The 18,987-nt window shown below is 38.4% G+C and overlaps 2 protein-coding genes across 4 annotated transcripts; one reads left to right on the top strand and one right to left on the bottom strand.

The window, feature by feature from the left end:
* Nucleotides 1-214: 214 nt before the first annotated feature.
* Nucleotides 215-9,723, top strand: LOC122659764 (uncharacterized protein At4g14342-like). Of its 3 annotated transcripts, none has more exons than XM_043854896.1 (4): nt 215-310; nt 6,911-6,996; nt 7,106-7,229; nt 9,465-9,723. In XM_043854896.1, the coding sequence occupies exons 1-4, from the start codon at nt 305-307 to the stop codon at nt 9,510-9,512; spliced, it is 264 nt and encodes an 87-aa protein (XP_043710831.1). In that variant the 5' UTR covers nt 215-304; the 3' UTR covers nt 9,513-9,723. The 3 variants fall into 3 exon arrangements, with proteins under 3 accessions (XP_043710831.1, XP_043710833.1, XP_043710832.1); XM_043854898.1 differs by lacking the exon at nt 9,465-9,723 and adding an exon at nt 9,172-9,226 and having other exon boundaries at nt 288-310; XM_043854897.1 differs by lacking the exon at nt 215-310 and having other exon boundaries at nt 6,905-6,996.
* A 2,066-nt stretch (nt 9,724-11,789) lies between these two features.
* Nucleotides 11,790-12,854, bottom strand: LOC122657521 (strigolactone esterase D14-like). Its single transcript, XM_043852243.1, has 3 exons — nt 12,415-12,854; nt 11,859-12,323; nt 11,790-11,808 (listed from the first exon to the last, which is right to left on the bottom strand). The coding sequence occupies exons 1-2, from the start codon at nt 12,783-12,785 to the stop codon at nt 11,894-11,896; spliced, it is 801 nt and encodes a 266-aa protein (XP_043708178.1). The 5' UTR covers nt 12,786-12,854; the 3' UTR covers nt 11,790-11,808; nt 11,859-11,893.
* Between the last annotated feature and the right edge of the window lie 6,133 nt (nt 12,855-18,987).

The raw sequence follows: 18,987 nt of genomic DNA, 5'->3' as shown, positions 1-18,987 counted from the left end.
CACGCACACACACCAGTCTACGTCTTGGCCCTCAATCTGGCATTCTGGTTTCCAGGTTAGATTAACATCTGCATCGCCGCCGTCACGATTAAAGGTTAAGATCTATCTTTCTTTCCCCCCTCCCGCTCTCATTCTTCACACGTAGGCATCCACGCTCCCCAGTCGAACAGCCCTAAGGGGTTTCGACTTTCGTAGCGATCAAACTATTTACTTGTTCTTTCTTAACGTAACTACTAATTATTTGACAGGTTGAAGCAGAACAGATTTTGGAGGTGCTTTCTGAGTCGTAGCCTCGTAGGTAAATATGCAGGTGAGTTTGAGACGATAATATCCATATCTGCCCTTTACCCCTTTCTGTTACTTTGGTGCTCTCGTCGTTTGGAAACCCGGCAATAGAAATCAACTAGTCTAACCCTACCATGTTTTGTCCCCTCCTCAGAAATTAACCTTCATAGAGGATTAAATCTAATCTAATCTTTCCTCTTAACCATTTCATCTGTTGGAGTAATCATTATCCATTATTAAAAAAAATTAAAAATTAATTGGAATAGTATATTTTCTCCAACTTGTTCTTCAATTTCTGCACTTCTTGGTAAGGACGAGATGTAAAGATTTAGAAACGTAATCTTTCTATTTTGCTAATATAGTTGTTATAATGGTGATCATCGGTCAGGGTTCTTTACCGTTCCCTTCCTCATTGTCTTAATTTTAGTCCTGGGCTGAACTCGCTAGAGTGTTACTTGGACAAGCCTATTCACGAGTATGGCTTTTTCTATTAGAGATTACATGAGTATTTAAGAAGATTAAGTGATTCTTTCCTCACATGCGCATCCATTTCTCTTTTGCTCATATCCTATGAGGTCATTCTATCAGTTGCATTGTCATGGATAATAAATTCACACGAGGTGGAGGCGTGGAGCTAGTCCTTATTCGTTGAAGCTTATCAGGATTAAATTGACATGGATGAAGATTGTAGTATTTCACCATAGCTGCTGTATTTTTAAGTAGTTGACTAGCTAGAAATGCAATTGAAAGTTACTCTAAATGGAATATAGGGTTGTTTGTACAGGAATTCAGTTTATCACATCTGTTTGTCAATATTCAAAGATTTTGGAGCACTAACATCTACGGTATATTAAGCAACGTGGTCTGATGGAGCTGCTGTCTAGCCTCTTTATCAATAAAACCTCTTTTTGAAAGAAAAAGAAAAGGGGAACAAATTGTGCCTCTTCATTAGGACCACAATTCAACTAATTGCTACAAAATCTAGCTAGAAATTTGCGTACTATATGTAAACTTGGCATATTTTGTAAGGAATGTATCAAGATTGATGAGGAGTAATATGATCTCCTATCCCAACCCTTCTCTGGAAATGTGCCTCTGACACTACAGGTTTAGACACAAAGTAACTTCATCTTATGGGTTGTCCATGTGGAAGGATGAAATGAAAACGTGAGAATCTTTCTCATCCGAAATTGCTCTTAGGTGAATGGGATTGGGTTTGGGGAGGATAATTGGTTGGACGGGGGAAGTCATGTTCCTTGTAGGTAATTTAGTTGCACATGGAAAAACATCCATTTTCAATAGTGCTTCAAGGTTAATCATGCTGAATACCAGTATTTTGAGGAAGCTGCTGGACAGGACTTTGAACAATGCTCAGCGGTTCTGACCCACAAGTATGGCGGTACTTGTAATCTTGGAAGTAAAGATTGCAAAATATGGAAGGATGGATCCAAGGGACTGCTCTTGGTAAGTACATATTATGAGCTCTTTTCTGGAGGGATGAATGAAAATGCAGATGTCTCAAGGTTGTGGAGTTCAGCAGCCTTCAGATTATGGACTTCACATGTGTATTAGCGCTGGATTGAATAATTGTGTCACATCATCTAAAAAATATATGGATGCTGCCTGCAAACAGATATTTAATCTCTGATGATGATGAAGAAAATGCTATTCACCTCTTCCTCAATTGTGAAGAAAACAGTATGGAGTTGCTATTTGCAGTTATTGTGAATTCATCGACCAGTATTAGGGGCACAAGGGTGCTGTTCGTTTTATGTCAGCATGCACTTTGAAACTACTTTTTTCCTATCACTTTGGCACCTATGTAAGGAGAGAAGTAGGTGTGCTTTAGAGGGAAAGTATCAAAACATTCTGATGCAGGTTCACCATAGAAATTGGCTTATTTCTTTAGAAATAGGCCTAGGGTTGGGTTATATACATGTTGGGCCTTTGTTCCCAAGGGTTTTCTATGTATTAGGCCACTTTAATGAGCCTAAACTAGGGGTACATAGGTTGCATATGGTTGCATCTAATTGGTTCAATTTAAGTGATCATGTGATTTGGTTAAGTGGTCATGTGATGTAAGTTGGGCTGGATTAGGATTCTATAAGTCCTGCCATGTTTTGAGTCTATTTCCTTTAGTATTCTAGTTTCCTAGTCAGTTTAAGTTACCTAATAGGTTAGGGATAAGGTTAGGCCATTCTTTTTATTGTTTAAGTCTATTTTTTAGTCTTCTATATAAGTTTGTAAGGGAGGCCAGCATTACATACGAATTTTGATTAATAAAAACTCAGCTTTATGTTTGCTGCCTTTGTTGCTGATATTGCTCCTTTGTGTGAGTGTTGCCTTATGGATCTCAAGGTGCTAGGGTGAGTGGACTCTCACGACTCATTGCGTCTGTCCAGTACCGGGAGGTTCTTCTTCTTCTTCAATCAGGCTTCTTCAAGCAGCTGCTGCTACTGCTGCCTTTGAAGGAGATCAAACCAGTAAGTAATTTTAGCTTCTTGCATATATCCTTCCCCTCCATCCATCAAACCCTAACCTCCATTAAACCTGCGACTCCTACCTCAACTAGGACTACCTCATAACTCCAGATTTAGCCATCAGTTTCGAACCCTAGTTCCAGCCTATATCCCCCACACCTCTCCCTACACTCGACCTTAAGCCTAGCCCTTGGTCTCCACTACAACCCCTCCATTCCCCCACTCCATTAAACCTAAAACCTGCAATTCGATTCTGCCCAGGATTGCAAAATTTTTGAACCTTCCCAAACCCTAATACTTTTATACCATTAAAGCCTCCTAGACCTGCATATTAAAACCCCATAAACCTCATTACCATTATTCAACCCTAACCCTAATTTCTGCCCTAATTAGCCTAAGCTGTCCCAATCGGCCAGCCTTGTTAGGTGATCCTATTCCCCTGGCTCCTAGTGGGACTTCTCCTACCTAGGACTACATCAATTGGTATCAGAGCTATGGTGGAGGGAAGCTCCAACCAAGCCTCAAAAGACTCACCTCCATTCGTTTTTAAAACCCGAGTTCGTCTACCCAATGGGAGTACAACCATATTAATTGTTGATGAGAGGTGACGTAACAACATTATTTCACAATCTGTGGTGGATATGTTGTCCCAGTAAGGAGAGATTTGCATCATGCCTACAGGTCAAGTCTTTGTTGAATTACCCCAAGCGGGTTGCTTAGTTGGCAAAGACCAACACCTCGCAAAGAAGAGGTCATGAGTTCAACTCTCCTTGGGGCTCAACTATCAAAAAAAAAAAAAAAAGTCTTTGTTGAATTTGAGTGTTCCTCATACTCTGACGGTGTTTGGTGTAAGCAGGTACCATCTCCAAGGAGCGTTATTGCAGTAGGTTGTAATTGGTTGGATGAGCGACAAGGTTGGATTGAACTTGAAAACAAGTCGTGTGTCCTACCTGATCGACACCGTCTATACCATTTGTTTACTCTAAAAGGGTTACAACCAAAGGTGACTACATCGATTGTACAGCCACAGGGACTGCCGAACATGTCAACTCAAACGCAAGTGGCATTGACTGTGTTTGAAGTTTCACAAATGGCGGATGTACCAACCATAGTTGTCACGGCGTCACGGCGATCCAAGTCGGTGGAGGGGTGTCACGTCGATATATCGACATGTCGCCCGCCATGACGTTGCCATGACGAGCATGTCGACCATGTTTTATTTTTTATTTTCTCTATTTTTAATGTTTTAATAGATGTATACTCAAGCCATGTTTTATTTTTTCTCTATTGTTTCTCAAGTTTTAAGAAGAAAATTCAGAAATCGAAGAAGAAATCGAAGAGGGAAAGAAGAAATCGAAGACAAGAAGAAGAAATCGAAGAGGGAAAGAGAGACAGGAAGAAGAAATCAAAGAGGGACGCCATGGCGTAGGTCGCCATGCAACCTTCTCCAGCGCCAGGACGCCATGGCGACGCCATGACAACTATGGTACCAATAGAAGATTCTACTGAGGCAGTTTGTGTTGAAGAGATTCAAAAACCGATAGCTAAAGAAATTCAAGTAGACCAAGCTACACCAGTAGTTGAGATCATAATTGAGAAACTCGGCCATCAAATTGATGTGGAGGTCCGAAACACAATTGTAGAAGATTCTACTGAAGAGGTATACATTGAAGAGAACAAAGTAGACAAAGCTGAAACAGTAGAAGATGAAAAGTTGATTCAGAGCATTCCAAAGGAAAACGATGACCTTCAAGATGCTGTTCTTGAAGAGGTGGAGCTTGTGTCTCATGCACTAGATGAGAAGGTTGCTAACACTGAAGGCTCTATGGACGAGACATTGACAGTTGTTGCTGATTCAAAGAAAGAAGACATAGAGTTTGTTATGCCACCATGGTTCTTCGAAGAGCAAGCTCTACGCATTGAAGACTTTATCCCCAATGTTCCTGCTTCATCGGAATTTTGTTTGGGGATGGTCAAAGCTGCTGATCATATGTTGATTTCCCCCCATCACTGCAAAATTCAAGGACGAATTTTTTTAAGTTGGGGAGAGTTTATGCAGATTCATCATAGAAATTGGCTTATTTCTTTAAAAATAGGCCTAGGGTTGGGTTATATACATGTTGGGCCTTTGTTCCTAAGGATTTTCTATGTATTGGGCCACTTTAATGAGCCTAAACTAGGGGTACATAGATTGCATACGGGATTAGCCCAATACTTAGTTTATTTTTATGTTTTTTTAATTGAACCGGTTCAAATTGATTGCATCCAATTGGTTCAATTTAAGTGATCATGTGACTTGGTTAAGTGGTTATGTGACAACTTAAGTGGTCATGTGATGTAAGTTGGGCTGGATTAGGACTCTATAACTCCAGCCATATTTTGAGTCTATTTCCTTTAGTATTCTAGTTTCCTAGTCAGTTTAAATTACCTAATAGGCTAGGGATAGGGTTAGGCCATTCCTTTTTAGTGTCTAAGTCTATTTTTGAGTCTTCTATAGAAGTTTGTAAGGGAGGCCAGCATTACATACGAATTTTGATTAATAAAAACTCAGCTTTATGCTTGCTACCTTTGTTGCTGATATTGCTCCTTTGTGTGAGTGTTGCCTTGTGGATCTCAAGGTGCTAGGGTGAGTGGACTCTCACGACTCCTTGCGTCTGTCCAGTACCGGGAGGTTCTTCTTCTTCTTCAATCGGGCTTCTTCAAGCTGCTGCTGCTGCCTTTGAAGGAGATCAAACCAGTAAGTAATTTTAGTTTCCTGCAAATATCCTTCCCCTCCATCCATCAAACCCTAACCTCCATTAAACCTATGACTCTTACCTCAACTAGGACTCCCTCATAACTCCAGATTTAGCCATCAGTTTCGAACCCTACTTCTAGCCTATATCCCCCACACCTCTCCTTACACTCGACCTTAAGCCTAGCCCTTAGTCTCCACTACTACTCCTCCATTCCCCCACTCCATTAAACCTAAAACCTGCAATTCGATTCTGCCCAGGATTGCAGAATTTTTTAACCTTCCCAAACCCTAATATTTTTTATACCATTAAAGCCTCCTAGACCTGCATTTTAAAACCCCATTACCATTATTCAACCCTAACCCTAATTTCTACCCTAATTAGCCTAAGTTGTCCCAATCGGCCAGCCTTGTTAGGTGATCCTATTCCCCTGGCTCCTAGTGGGATTTCTCCTACCTAGGACTACGTCACATTCTTAATTTATGATTCTGTAATCAAGTGTTTTGATGGTAACAATAGAGTATCTTTTGTTACCAATTGGGTTTATCTTTGGAAATTGTTAGTTACGTTGCGCCCCGACCCAAGTCCCCACATCCTCTTTTCTCAGCCCGCAACCCGGCTTTGCGAACACAACATTAGGGCCGTCCCCTTCATTCTATGCTGACCCCAGCGTAGGCTGGCTTTTTGGGAAGCCCGTTCCCACCATGCTCACGGTCAGCCGGTAGTGGGAATTCTCCCATTCCCTGGTCAAAGGCTTGGTTGGATGCGGGATCTACTCCATGAGGAGCTGTATGGACGTAGGATCATAAGTTTGGTTTGTACAGTTTTTTACTTCTGCTTTTTGGGGTGGAGGTGGAGGGGTGGTTGTAAAGGATGAACATGTTAGCATACATATACTTGCTTGTAAAGAAACTATTGCATCGTATGGAGTGGAAGAAAAAAGGTTAAATAACAAGTGAAGGGGCTGACCTCACCACTCCCCTTCCCCACAATTTTTTTACTTCTGTTTTTTGGGGTGGGGGTTGGGGTGGGGGTTGTAAAGGACAAACATGTTAGCATACAGGTACTTGCTTGTAAAGAAACTATTGCGTTACATTACCTTAATGCATCTTTGGTGGCACAAACTTTCCTTTCCATTATTTAAAATAATTCATTCGAATTTGTGATCGCTTTGCTTCTTTTTTACCTCTGTTTTTTTCTTCTAAGAATCATGCTTAATTTTTCTTTTATTATCATAATTTAAGTTAGAATACTTAGATTTTCCACCAAAGAAGTTCTTTCATGCTTCTTGTCTCTTTACTAGTTTGCTCTTCTAGTATTACTGATTTAGTAACTTGGGTCCTCCTGTCCCCCTATTGCCACTTCTCTTTGTTTTCCCTGTTATTACTTATTGCTTTCCACATAATGCAGGCTAGTGACAGGTTCAACATTAATTCCCAGCTTGAACATCTCCAAGCCAAATATGTTGGAACTGGGCATGCTGACTTGAATAGATTGCAAGTCCTTAATCCCTTACGCATCTTAATTTCTCCTCTTCCCCCCCCCCCCCCGCTTGTTAGACATGCAGGCTTCTTATTCATTCTTTTGTTAATTATGGTTTTGCAGTGAGTGGGCTGTGAACATTCAACGCGACAGCTACGCTTCATATGTTGGCCATTACCCAATACTTGCTTATTTTGCCATTGCAGAAAATGAATCAATAGGAAGAGAACGTTACAATTTTATGCAGGTAAAGTAACATTTTTTTGTCGTTCACTCTGCAATGTCTTTTTTTTTTGTAATCCTTGCTTGAAGCACCTCAATTTTGTTGAGATTAAAGTGTTGTCTTTGTTGGGGGTTTGATGTCTTGTATTCTGTCGCTTGAAAAAGTGGGCTGATTCTGAAGGGCCGTTAAGAGGCCGTAGTGGCTGAAGAGCTATATAGGTATTTCTGTAAAATTTCTGTATAAGGTTTTGCTATAAATTTGTAGCGATGGTTCTTTCTATGTAATCACTCTGAGAGAGGTGTGAGGACGAGCGGCTGTAACCTTATTTTCCATTGATAGTGAAGCAGATCTCATCCCACAGTGGATGAATGCAATCTTGCCAAACCACGCAAATCCTTTTGTTCGATTGCGTGATTGTTTGTTTGTGATTTCTATTCTTCTCTGCATCATTTTAGGTTCATGTTTTTCTACAATCTTTCCATTGGCATCATGTCAGATTGATACTGCACATGCATGATACTTAATAATTCACTGGTCTGACACTTGCTCTGCATAGTTAAGAGTTTTGGTGCCCTTCTATCTTTTTCATTTTAGGTTTTGTATGGTGTGCAAATGGGTAGATGAGCAGGTGTTCACAGTTTAGGGATTTGCTTTTCTGTCTCATGAGGTTGTAAATGTAGGTTAAAATGATAGTTACCTGCAGGGAGGTGATTACTAATTGTATCTGAATGGGTAATTGAGCTAAGACATTATTGTTACTAACTCTTACTGGATTTGTTTTGGGGGTGTGATGTGATTTTAACTGGTTTTCTTCTTAAGAGGGTTACAAGTGTTCTAATGTGAATTTTGGGCTGTTATGTTTCTTTTTCCTATAAATGTTGGTCAAGATTCAAATAGTTTGTCGTTCTGGTTGCTGCTGATGTCATTTACAATAAAAGGAAAGGTGAGAGAATAGGGAAGGGTTTCCTAGTAAAGGTCTGGTCTATTTATTCCAATTTTTGCCAGGGAGATCCCATGTTCATTGGCATTTGATTGATATTTTCAAAAAAGTGAAAAAGCAGCCATAAGATGTGAAATATCACCAAGACTAAAGCCAGTTCCCTTGGGCCAGAGTTTTGTTCTGACTCTAGCATTGTAAGATTTCCTACTAGGGCTACTAAGTTGTCCAAATATAATCTTGTACTGTCAGTTTACTGGGGAGTAGTCATTCAATTGTTCACACAAGAATTACAATTTTATTTGATAAATTGGATATACACAACGACTGCTTTCATAATCACCATTCACCTGTACCTTTCAGTTTCTTTACCGGCTTTGCCATATGATTGGAGGAAATGTTACATGGGATTTGAGAAAATATGTCAGTTTCTGTTGTCACTGGGTTTAACACAGGTGCTCACTCCAACTTATCCAGAAAAAAAAGGAACTTTAGGTGGCTTTTCTTCTGTGAGGAGGCAGGGAGCTCAGTTTCCCTAGCATGTCCACAGTAGTCACAGTTTTTATTCTTGTGTCATGTTGTTTCAGGGAAACAGCTGTTTGCAAATTTTCATGTGGTCTGCGGTTAGGAGCATGTCTCTATTTTGTTTTCAAATAATATTGACAAGAGTCTGAAGTAGAAATGTGAAGTGTCTTAGAGAAGATCTTCACCTCAAAAATTTTGTTAGGAAATGAAAACTACCTGTAAATATCCTGTACTATGACTTCTGATTTTGTAGGTAGATGGTTACCATTTTGGGTACGTACAGGAAATTATTTGCTCCTTCGATTGTTTTCTGGTCTTAGATCGATTCATTATCCATGTATTTATTAATTTTCCTCAAGTTTGAGATTTCTTAATGACATTACTAACAACTCTATGTCTTGCTCAAATTGCTTAAGCTTTGTTTTCTCCATTATGTTATCTATAATTTACGAGTTGAATATTTAAGTTTCTTATTGAGTGATTAGGCTTCTGATCTCTTTCTAGTTCCTTCATGGTCATTCTATGAGTGATGGAGCATTCAGTTGGCTGTGATATTTTGGAATTTTATTAGCCGACCCCATTTAGTTAGGAAAAGGCTGAGTTGTTGTTGTTTTTTGGAATACGATTCTTGTCTGTTGGGATTCGTAAATTCAACTGCCACACATATTCAAAAGTATACAAGTGAAAAGTATGTTAAAAAGGTGTGCTTTGTGATATAAATACTTTGTTTGCTGATACACAACTTCTCATGTTAAACTCTATTCGTTTATTAAATTATTACTATTTCTTTTGTGCAGAAAATGCTATTACCATGCGGTCTGCCTTCTGACAGAGAAGAAGATTGAGATTTGTTCGGGTGTTCGAAGCATTTCAAATTGTGGGCTCTTGTGAGAAGTTGATGCTTTGCTATCAGTTGTAATTTAGCTTGCCTAAACTAAAACTAGAAGAAAAAAGACCTTGTTATGTTAAGGAATTGAAAAACTGACTCAAATGGATTAGGCACTCAAAATTTGTACCAGAGCTTTTATTTTAATGTAAGATTCTATATTCACTTATGATCCACCCTCGAATCTAAGGTTATCGTTACTTAACATCCCCCCTCCCCGCCCCCCCACACACACAATATGTTGAAGGTTCGGAGTACCCTTCATTGCTTCCTAGCATCCATCTAATCACAACAATGATAGCCATTGGAAGGAAATAAGGAATTCCTCTCTCTCTGTGGCTTCTTCGTTTGATTGCGAAGGAAATTAAATGGAAGAGAAATGAAAATTTCTAACCTACAAATAGAATTTTTGTAATCATTGCCCCACGTGATTGTATAACTAATTTCACATCATTCTATATTTGGTTATTAAATATCACTTCACTTTGCATCCAAATACCTTGGGTTTGAAAAGTGAAATTAAAATTAGGGCAAGAGATTTCTACTCGATCACATGGTTTCTACACAAGCGTTTGGGTCAATGGGTGTGCATGCCTATCTACCCAAGGGGCAAAGGTGTCATCTCATAGTGCCTTGTGAGAGGGCATAGGAAACACCACCAAATAGAGATCTTTTTCCGTAAAATAATATTTAAAAAATACCAATACGAAACAGTAATGAATAAAAATGATTGGTTACAAGGGAAATTGAAAGGAAGAGAAGTGAAAATTGACAAACTAATAAAAATTTTTGTAATCATTATCCCACATGGTTATGTATTAACTTCAAATTATTCTATATTTAGTTATTAAATTTCATTTTACTTTTCATCTAAATCCCTTGGATTTTTTCAACAAAAAAATAATCCCTTGGATTTAAAAAGTAAAATAGACATTAGGGAAAAGACTGGGCACGCTACCAGGTTGTTCAGCATGAGTAATCCTCTCACCTCCTCCTTTGGAAAAGACCCCTTTGCCCTTCTGTGTCCAACCCTGTGATTGAGATAGTGATAGTTTACTAAAAGCTGACGGCATGTTCAACCCTCTTTCTAAATATTATATCTAAGAAATATCATTACTTGATACGATAAAAAATTTAAGTAGTTTATATAATCATGTCAAGTAACGATTACAAAATTTTTACTTCCTTTTCCTTTAATTTCCCTTAGAATCCCTCAAAAAACATCACATTATATTATTGCATCCACCGCGGAGAAAGTATGGAAATATGGTGCGTTAAGCGGAGTCTCTCAAAACCGCTCAACCCTGTCTCCTAAGGCCCACCTCAGTTGCCTTAGTACAATTAATAAGCTCAACCCATACTTCACAAGGTGGGTTTAGCAAAGTTCTTAAATGATCAATCCCATTACCGCCCCTGTTGCAAATCTGGGTTTTAAAGGAATGGATCAGTTGGATGGATCCGCCGGATCGGATCATCCCACTAGACTCGATCAACCAAATCCCGAGCCGAAACGAGATTGGGATTTGATCATAGCTGATTTCAATTGAGATAGGCCGATTCTACCTATCTGATACTGATTCCTTAAATCATGTGATGGTTCTTTTCTTAGGATCATATACAAAATGCATGCAATACATAATACGTACTAGTATATTACAAAGTACATACTACAAGCTAATCAAGACTCAGAGAATACATAATTTTTTTTTTTTGGTGAAAGACATGATTGTCACGTGCAGTACAATGTGGTTTAAAGTAGGGTGTCGAAAGTTGGCACATACCTGTAGAGCTTGAACCGAATAGATTGGTTGAAATGTGAGATTGGTCTGATCGATTATCAAAAATATCAGACTCAAACATCCATAGATTAATAATCCGGCGTTCTAGGTGTAAGGTAGTGGCCCGATGATTGTTCGATCCGACCATTGATACATATAGTTTGTAATCCGATTAGCTTATTAAATGACCATTTATGGTCTGTTTAGAGACGATTTATAACTCAGTTAGTTAATTAACCCATTCAAAGCCTGATTAACCCAATTACCTTGAGCTCGATTCTAAACCAATGATCGACTGACCAAATAGAATTGTGTCTATATCTCAAGACTATGAGACCTAATTATCTAAACGGATGGAAACAATGCGAGACCTTAAATTAGTGGAAACAAATTAGGCCTGATTGAAACCAAGCAAGCCAAAAATTAAAAAAAGATGGACACAAACACAAACACAAAATGAAAATGGGAGCGACCTTTAGTATTGAGGTTGGTTGGAGCTTTATTATTGTCCACAATTTTATATCGCCTTAAAAGTATCGACATCTCAGTATCTCACTGTATGTCACCGCGAGAGAGCTCGCCGGAGATACTGAACCAGCAAGTTAGGCGCACTCAAGTGCGGCAAATGCCCCTCAGTATGCAATATCTTCACCGTGTTCCGACCTCCAAGGTGGTTCTTCAAGTACATAGCCACCGATACCGGCACCGATACATCCTTGGCACTCTGGATTATGCAGCAAGGCACACTGACCTGCCCTAAAACACTTCTCAGATCGCTATCGAACACCGTTCTCGACACGAACAGAGATATATCAGGCCTCATATTGAACAATGTCCTCGTGAATTCTCTCACAGCCGCCGGCACATCAGCCCCCACCGCCAAAGGTGCGAATCCACTAGCCCAAGCCTCGTAATTGGCTTCCATCGCCGTAAAAACCCTCTCTATCTCTGCCCTTTTGAATCCCCCATGATAATCTCTGTCATTCAAGAACCTGCAAGATTCTCGATTTGAACTTTAATTAGACAGAATTCGTGAGGCCAAAAGAAATATAGAAGTAATAGTCTATCTAATGTACTGATCACCTAGGGGAAGCTCCGATGAGGATGAGTTTGGTGAAGAGATCGGGGCGGCGGATAGAGGCAAGGATTCCGATCATGGCGGAGATGGAATGGCCAACGTAGGCACACCTTTCAATGCGGAGGGCATCAAGGATGTTGAGTAAGTCTTCGACGTAAGGCTCCAGAGAGGTGTAGCGTCTGAAGTCAAAGTAATCGGGGTTGACACTCCCTGCACAGACGAGGTCGTAGAGTACGATTTTGTAGTGAGGGGTGAAGTAAGGAACGATGCTCCTCCATACCGACTGGTCTGTGCCGAAGCCGTGAGCGAGAACCAGTATCTTGTCGCCGTTTCCGATCATTCTCACGTTCAGAACCTCCAACAGATTGTTTGCCATGTTTGATGTTTTTGGTTAGCAGCAAGAGTACTAAGCAGTTAGGCTGAAACACCCTCTCTTTAATTTTCCTTATTCGTATGTGTTTTTCCTCTCCCTCTTCTTAGGTTATAATCCAACCTTTCAATTCAATATTCCAACTTCTATGAGATGAGAGAGGAGGGTGAGGGAAGTGGGTATTTAAGTTGAATGGTAAAGCACTTCTCTACAAACCCTTGCCCAAGCAGGAGTAAGGCGGTCAATGTGTCCATCTCATCTCAGCCACTGCACATGGTTGCACGTTGCCTGGATTGACATGATCTTTTTCATTCGAAACAACCTATGGGGACTTGTGTCACATTGGGTGATCTGTGGATTGTTTTCACCATTTGATACATGGAGAATTTCTTTGTAGAGAGGTCAGTACGTCAAATCTAATGTCTCATCTATACTTTGACATTTTTAGAGGAAAGTTTGTCTTGGATGCAATGCAAAATGAAATTTAATAACTAAACGGGAAAAAGAATTTTGTCCAAGAGTGTGGCCTACACCAGCATTCCCATGATTCTATCTCTCTCCTCCCCATGTGAAAAGATATTTTTACCCTCTTATTTTGAAGAGAAGAGAGATAGACACATGGGAGTGCTGGCGTAGGCTACACTCCCGGACAGATAACTGCTTCCCTAACTAAATATAGAAGGATTTAGAATTTTTATTTTTTTATTTTTTTAATGTTAGAAAATTTCACCTCACTCTTTAGTCCCTTGCAACCAAACAGAGCCTATAGGGAGGCAAGCAGGGAAGCATGGATTTAGTTCACAATATCAGTGACGGTATCCATAGATATTGGTTCCAATATTGATATGTATTGTCTTGATTCCAAATAAAAACATCATGCTTTTACAAGATTTTCTTATTGACACCCCTCAAAATGTCAAATAATTTTTAAGTTATTTATCCAAAAAATAATAATAATTTGTAAGTTTATTTTTTATTCCTTTTAGTATAACATATAATTTTTTCCAATAAAATATTTATTTTCATTTCACATGTATACTCGAAAAATTTTTATGCCAATGATATAATGATATGTGACTTTTAAATTATTTTTGAAATTACTATTATACCCTTAACTTAAAGAACTTTTGGGAATTAGACAAAGAACACTTAAAAGAGTGTCTCAAGTTTTAAATACATCTATAGTTGTGTCATTCACACACTCTTTTTTCATAGAAAAAAATACCTCGTTCATATTGTATTGATAGTAAAAAAAGATTGTTACACTGTCTTTGTACAAATTCCTGTATACCCTTCTCACATAATAAACATTAAGAGACTAATATTTCTCTCTCCTATTCTAACCATGTTTACCCTATATAAATGGTACCATTCTCCAACTCCTCATTGGTTGTTGTGTATAGATTCCTTCTTACACTGCCTTTGTAGGAAACCACTCCATTTTTTTCTAGAAAAATATTTGTGAAACATTTAATACTTTTTCTTTCCTTAGTGGTTTATCTTCCTAACATGTGGGGAATGGTTCATTGGCCTTGTTCTCCTTTCTTGGTCTCAAAAGATAAAGACATCAAGATAAGCTCCTAGAATACTAGAAATATCAATGGAATAGAGGATGAAAATAGCATCTATATTTTTATTTTTTTTTGGTAAATAGTATCAAAAATATTTAAGTGGGGTCCATAATTTATGCTTCTTCACATCAAACCTAATCCAGAGAGTTAAAAGAAATGCAATCAATTGACGTTTATTCCGTACTTCCTTTACTTTGTTAGTTGCGGTAAGTATTTGTTTTTACCCCAAAACAAAAAAGTAAGTAGTAATAAATCTAAAAGGAAGTAGGAAACATGAAAATCTAAATACAAAAGCTGTTTTGTGTCACATTCTTGTATTGAAAAGAAGGAAAAGGATTTGTTTTGCTTGGACGTACGCCAACCACAACATAGTGTGGGTGGGCCTGGGTGGTGGGGGCGTCGAGCCATTCATTGAATAAATTGAAATGGGGAAGGCTTTGCTGTCTGGTTGCGTTACCTTTGCATCAGCGGGGGTCAATGAGGGACACTCAGGGACATCTAACAGGAAGGCTGTGGCGGTCATTTTGCCCCCTTGTGTGTGGGCACTAGAGAGATCAGGCAGTGTTCTTTTTTCATATTGAAAATTTAGACACTCTTCCCAATTCCCCCACTTCCACCTCCTTACTTGTTTCTCCTCCTCGTCATTCTTATCCTAGTGTCGTAAAACCAAGAATGAATAAAGTGATGCTAATTATTGATTATACTTATATAACATGGTGAACAAAATGCCCAAATGTTGCAAGACTCAATGGACAAAATGATAACATATTTACTGGGAGAGATTTGCCACTCTAATATCTTGGGAAACAACACCATGAGTGGGTGGGAGACAGATTTCATTCAATAGTGGACCCAAAACAAAAGGTCAGAGAGTGTCAATGTAGATCCCACGACTCATTACCGTAAAAGGGTGAAAGATGGATTTATTTTAGTAGAGGACCCATATTTTGTTGGAAGACTGGGAGTGTCAATGTAGATCCATGACTCACTATTGTGAGAGGGCATGCGAAGGAATCCCCACTCCAACGTCATAGAAATATTTTCCCCCATACCATTTACTTGGGATGAAACATTAGCAATTGAATGTGGATCGGGATGGAACGGAATGGCAGAATTAATGATTTAATGGTACATACTGCAAGCTTGGACTAGTCTTTTTCTGCTGAATCCATGTTTTTTTTCTTGGGAGAAAGTTTTCCTCCACCCATGAAGTAGGATTCACCCCTGTCGAGGGTCATTATTCCTCTTCCCCTATTATATGAAGTTGATAATACCCTTCCCACCACTCGATATCTATCCCAAGACACCGAAACTCATGGCCAAGGGATTCTCCATTCGCCATGGTTTGGACGAAAATTATCTTATTTTTGTTTTTTTCTATCTGGATCGAAGAACCTGATTCATATGTTATTTTTTTTATTAATAAAAAACAAAACAAAAACTAAGAAATGGCCGCTCCCTATCTTGTAGCGGCTTCAAAATAATTGGACACAGAAATTTATTTATTTATTTATTTTTGGTAAAGAGAAATATTAAATTTGACAATCACAAAATAAAAAACATAGACAGAAAACACTTCCATTCTAGCTAAAGGTCAGCACCTTTTATTCCATATAGATAGGAACTGACCATGCTGTCCATTGTAGGCTTGTAGCTTCTAGTGTCATCCAACAGATCTAGGAGGATTTTCCTTTTCTTGGGTAAGCAGTGGGTCAGCATCATAGTTCAAGTACGTGGAATCGGCTGAAATTAATTGGGTATGAATCGACCAATTAAATAAATGGAATTTAAATCTGATCCAGTCGATTCCGATCCGATTCTTTAAAACCATGGTCAGCAACTCGGCATTGCATGAAGGAAAGCTCGTAGGTGGCTGACCTGCTTGCTAGATTAGAAGCTTTTTCTTTACATCCGAAGAACTTTAAATTAGGAATATCTTACCTTATCTAATTAGTTATATTTGTATTTAAAACACTTGAGGGCACTCACAACTCACAAGTACCCATCCTTATTCCCTAATTTCTTGTACATTTTGTTCCTTGTAGGAGGTTTTCCTCCTCTGTTATCTTCTAATAAATTTCTTTGATGTTGTCCCTCCCCAAATCCCCACCCCACCCCACCCCCCAATAAAAAACAAAAAAAATATGATTCACACAAGGTCTTGCCACGTGATCTTTTTATTTTTTAAATAATTCAAAAGTATGGAAAAAGTCTCTCTAAGCACCTGGAGTAACCTACGTCCTCTCGTAAAAAAATTTTTAATTAATTTTTTTAAGAGAGAGAAAATATGAAAAAATAAATGTCTATGAAGAGATGTAGGCTACCCTGCTTGTTCAAAAAATCCTCTCCGCAAAGTATTTAGAGATTTGTACCCTTTCACTCTTTCTCTATTTCTCTTTAATTTATCTTGATATTTATTTGTTGGATAAAGTTTTCCTCCATCCATAGAGGATGGTTCACCTATTATTCTAGGATTCACAAACCCCTTCTAGGGTTTTAGTATATTCCAAAATATCCTCCCGATATCCATTCCCACCCTCTTTCCCTTCGGTGAATGGGATTCCACGATAATTCACCGTGGATGGAGGAAAACTTGGTACTTTTTTGTTTGTTTATTTTATAGCTAAAAGAAAAAATCCTATTCTTCTTTTTTTGTATGAGTGAAGGGAAAACCCTATTCCGTTAACTCTCCCAACCCAACCCAACCCCCCTACATAAAGGCAAGACTCATTCCATGGTTATTGATACAACTAGCAAGGGACCTTACCAACTGAGCAAGCCTCTTGCATAAATGTAAGGGAGGATGGAACCTAATTGGCTAATGCTAACTCATTAAAAGTCATGCCAAACATTCTCTCACTTCTCAAGGTCAAAACACTAATCATCTCAAATCACTAGGTGGGTTTGCCCAAAAGAAAATGGAAATGGAGAAGAGATAATCATTATTCTCAAATCACCTTGGTGGGTTTGCATGTATACATTTATTTCTGTTTATGAAGATGATTAGATATTAACATGAAAAATGCTTGATTTGGGTTTACTGTGTTTGAAAATTAAGTTGGGTTTTATCGGCATCTTATGTAGGATTTGTTCAATTATAGTAGTCAAATTCGAAGTGAAAAGGTTTTGAACTTTTTAAGCTTTTACTTTCCATGGCATATCATGTTTTTAATTTGGCAGCTAACCTATGGTCACTCAAATAACCAGTTGTGACAGGGATACGTGAGAAATTAAACAAGAATACAAGATAATGTTCACAGACATGATAAGAGTTTGTGAGGCCGTATGAGAGGAATAATTATCACCTCCAATTCACGGATACTTTCAATTCTTTCAATTCTTCTAATAGGGAGGAGTGAACCCTATCTTAAGCAGTGTTTTCGGGTAGGAGATAGAATGGTTATTTTCATTCTTATGTGAGAAATTGAAGGAGTTGGAGAAGACAGCAAATTAGAGGAGATAACGATTATGAATTCTTGGATCCCCACTCAACACTAGGATATTGTGAATCATGAAACAATGACATCAAGAGAGAGAGAGAGAGAGAGAGAGAGAGAGAGTTAGTTCAAACTTCAAACTAGGATTTCTGGCTGTGGGGCCTTAGGTTGGATGAGTCATTGGTCTTATCCTATCTACCTTGATTGATTCTTCTTCTCTCTACTTTTAACTTTTTTTTTGGGGTCCGAACCACATGGGTGACTTTTATACTTTTATATCCAGGGTTTGGGACCTTATACAGTTGAATTTCAAAGTAGATAGGCGCCTAAGAAAGAGATAGTGAACATGTTTTTTTATGTTTTTTAATGAACAAGAGAGAACATGCTTTTTACCTAGATTAGTTATCACCCTTAATTTCTGCTTTGTAACTCAGCATCTCCACATATTTAATTGGACAAAGTTTTTCTTCAGCTACAATCAAGGGAGAATCTTTTGATCGCGGCCTTCAGATGGGTGAGAAAAGGTATCGCACAAGACCTGTGGTATTATGGATTTCATCCAATACATAAATGTTTAATGACCCTAGGATTCAGACATTGGTGTAGAAAAGCTTTCCCCTATTTAATCTGAATTTTTTTAAGTCCGAAAATTGAAAGTAAATGGATGGTAAGAACAAGAAAATGAAGATGGAAGTAAATAGAGGGTAAGTAAAAAATATGAACACACACACACACTATCATATATGAAAATCTGTAACCATCATGAACCCCAGATAGATTCAGGCATAATACACTTTTTAGTTATTAGGAGAACCACATATAACGATGAATTACCAAATGTACACAACACCCATTGAGATGATAATTTAGGATAACAAGTCGATCATTGGTAGTGCTCCTCTATTCTAGTTTAGTCTACTCCAACATCATACATTAAGACATGATAATGTTATTGTTTTATATCATAAATTCATAATTCATAATTCATAGTTAGGATTTAAAAAATTGTATCCAATCGGCTTTGTTGGATTTTGAATCAAAATCGAACAATCGGCCGGGACTGATCTGGATCTCGCTTTCCGAGTTTTTAAACCCTGTTCGTAGTACTTATCTAGTCCAGTCTAGTTTAACATGATATGTTTAGGATAAGATGATGATGTCCATATCATTGGTTGTCTTACATTTTGTGAGGACTTATGT

The sequence above is a fragment of the Telopea speciosissima genome, chromosome 4 (genome assembly GCF_018873765.1).
Source record: "Telopea speciosissima isolate NSW1024214 ecotype Mountain lineage chromosome 4, Tspe_v1, whole genome shotgun sequence".
NCBI lineage: Eukaryota > Viridiplantae > Streptophyta > Magnoliopsida > Proteales > Proteaceae > Telopea > Telopea speciosissima.
The sequence above is the reverse complement of the archived record's forward strand: the minus strand, read 5'-3'. Positions and strand labels throughout refer to the sequence as shown.

Excerpts from the sequence above, each read along its gene's own strand:
- LOC122659764 (XM_043854896.1), top strand. Across the intron at positions 6,997-7,105 it reads CATGCTGACTTGAATAGATT|TGAGTGGGCTGTGAACATTC; the intron begins GCAAGTCCTTAA and ends ATGGTTTTGCAG. Across the intron at positions 7,230-9,464 it reads AACGTTACAATTTTATGCAG|AAAATGCTATTACCATGCGG; the intron begins GTAAAGTAACAT and ends TCTTTTGTGCAG.
- LOC122657521 (XM_043852243.1), bottom strand. The coding sequence starts at position 12,785 with ATGGCAAACAATCTGTTGGAGGTTCTGAACGTGAGAATGATCGGAAAC. Across the intron at positions 12,324-12,414 it reads CTCATCGGAGCTTCCCCTAG|GTTCTTGAATGACAGAGATT; the intron begins GTGATCAGTACA and ends AGAATCTTGCAG.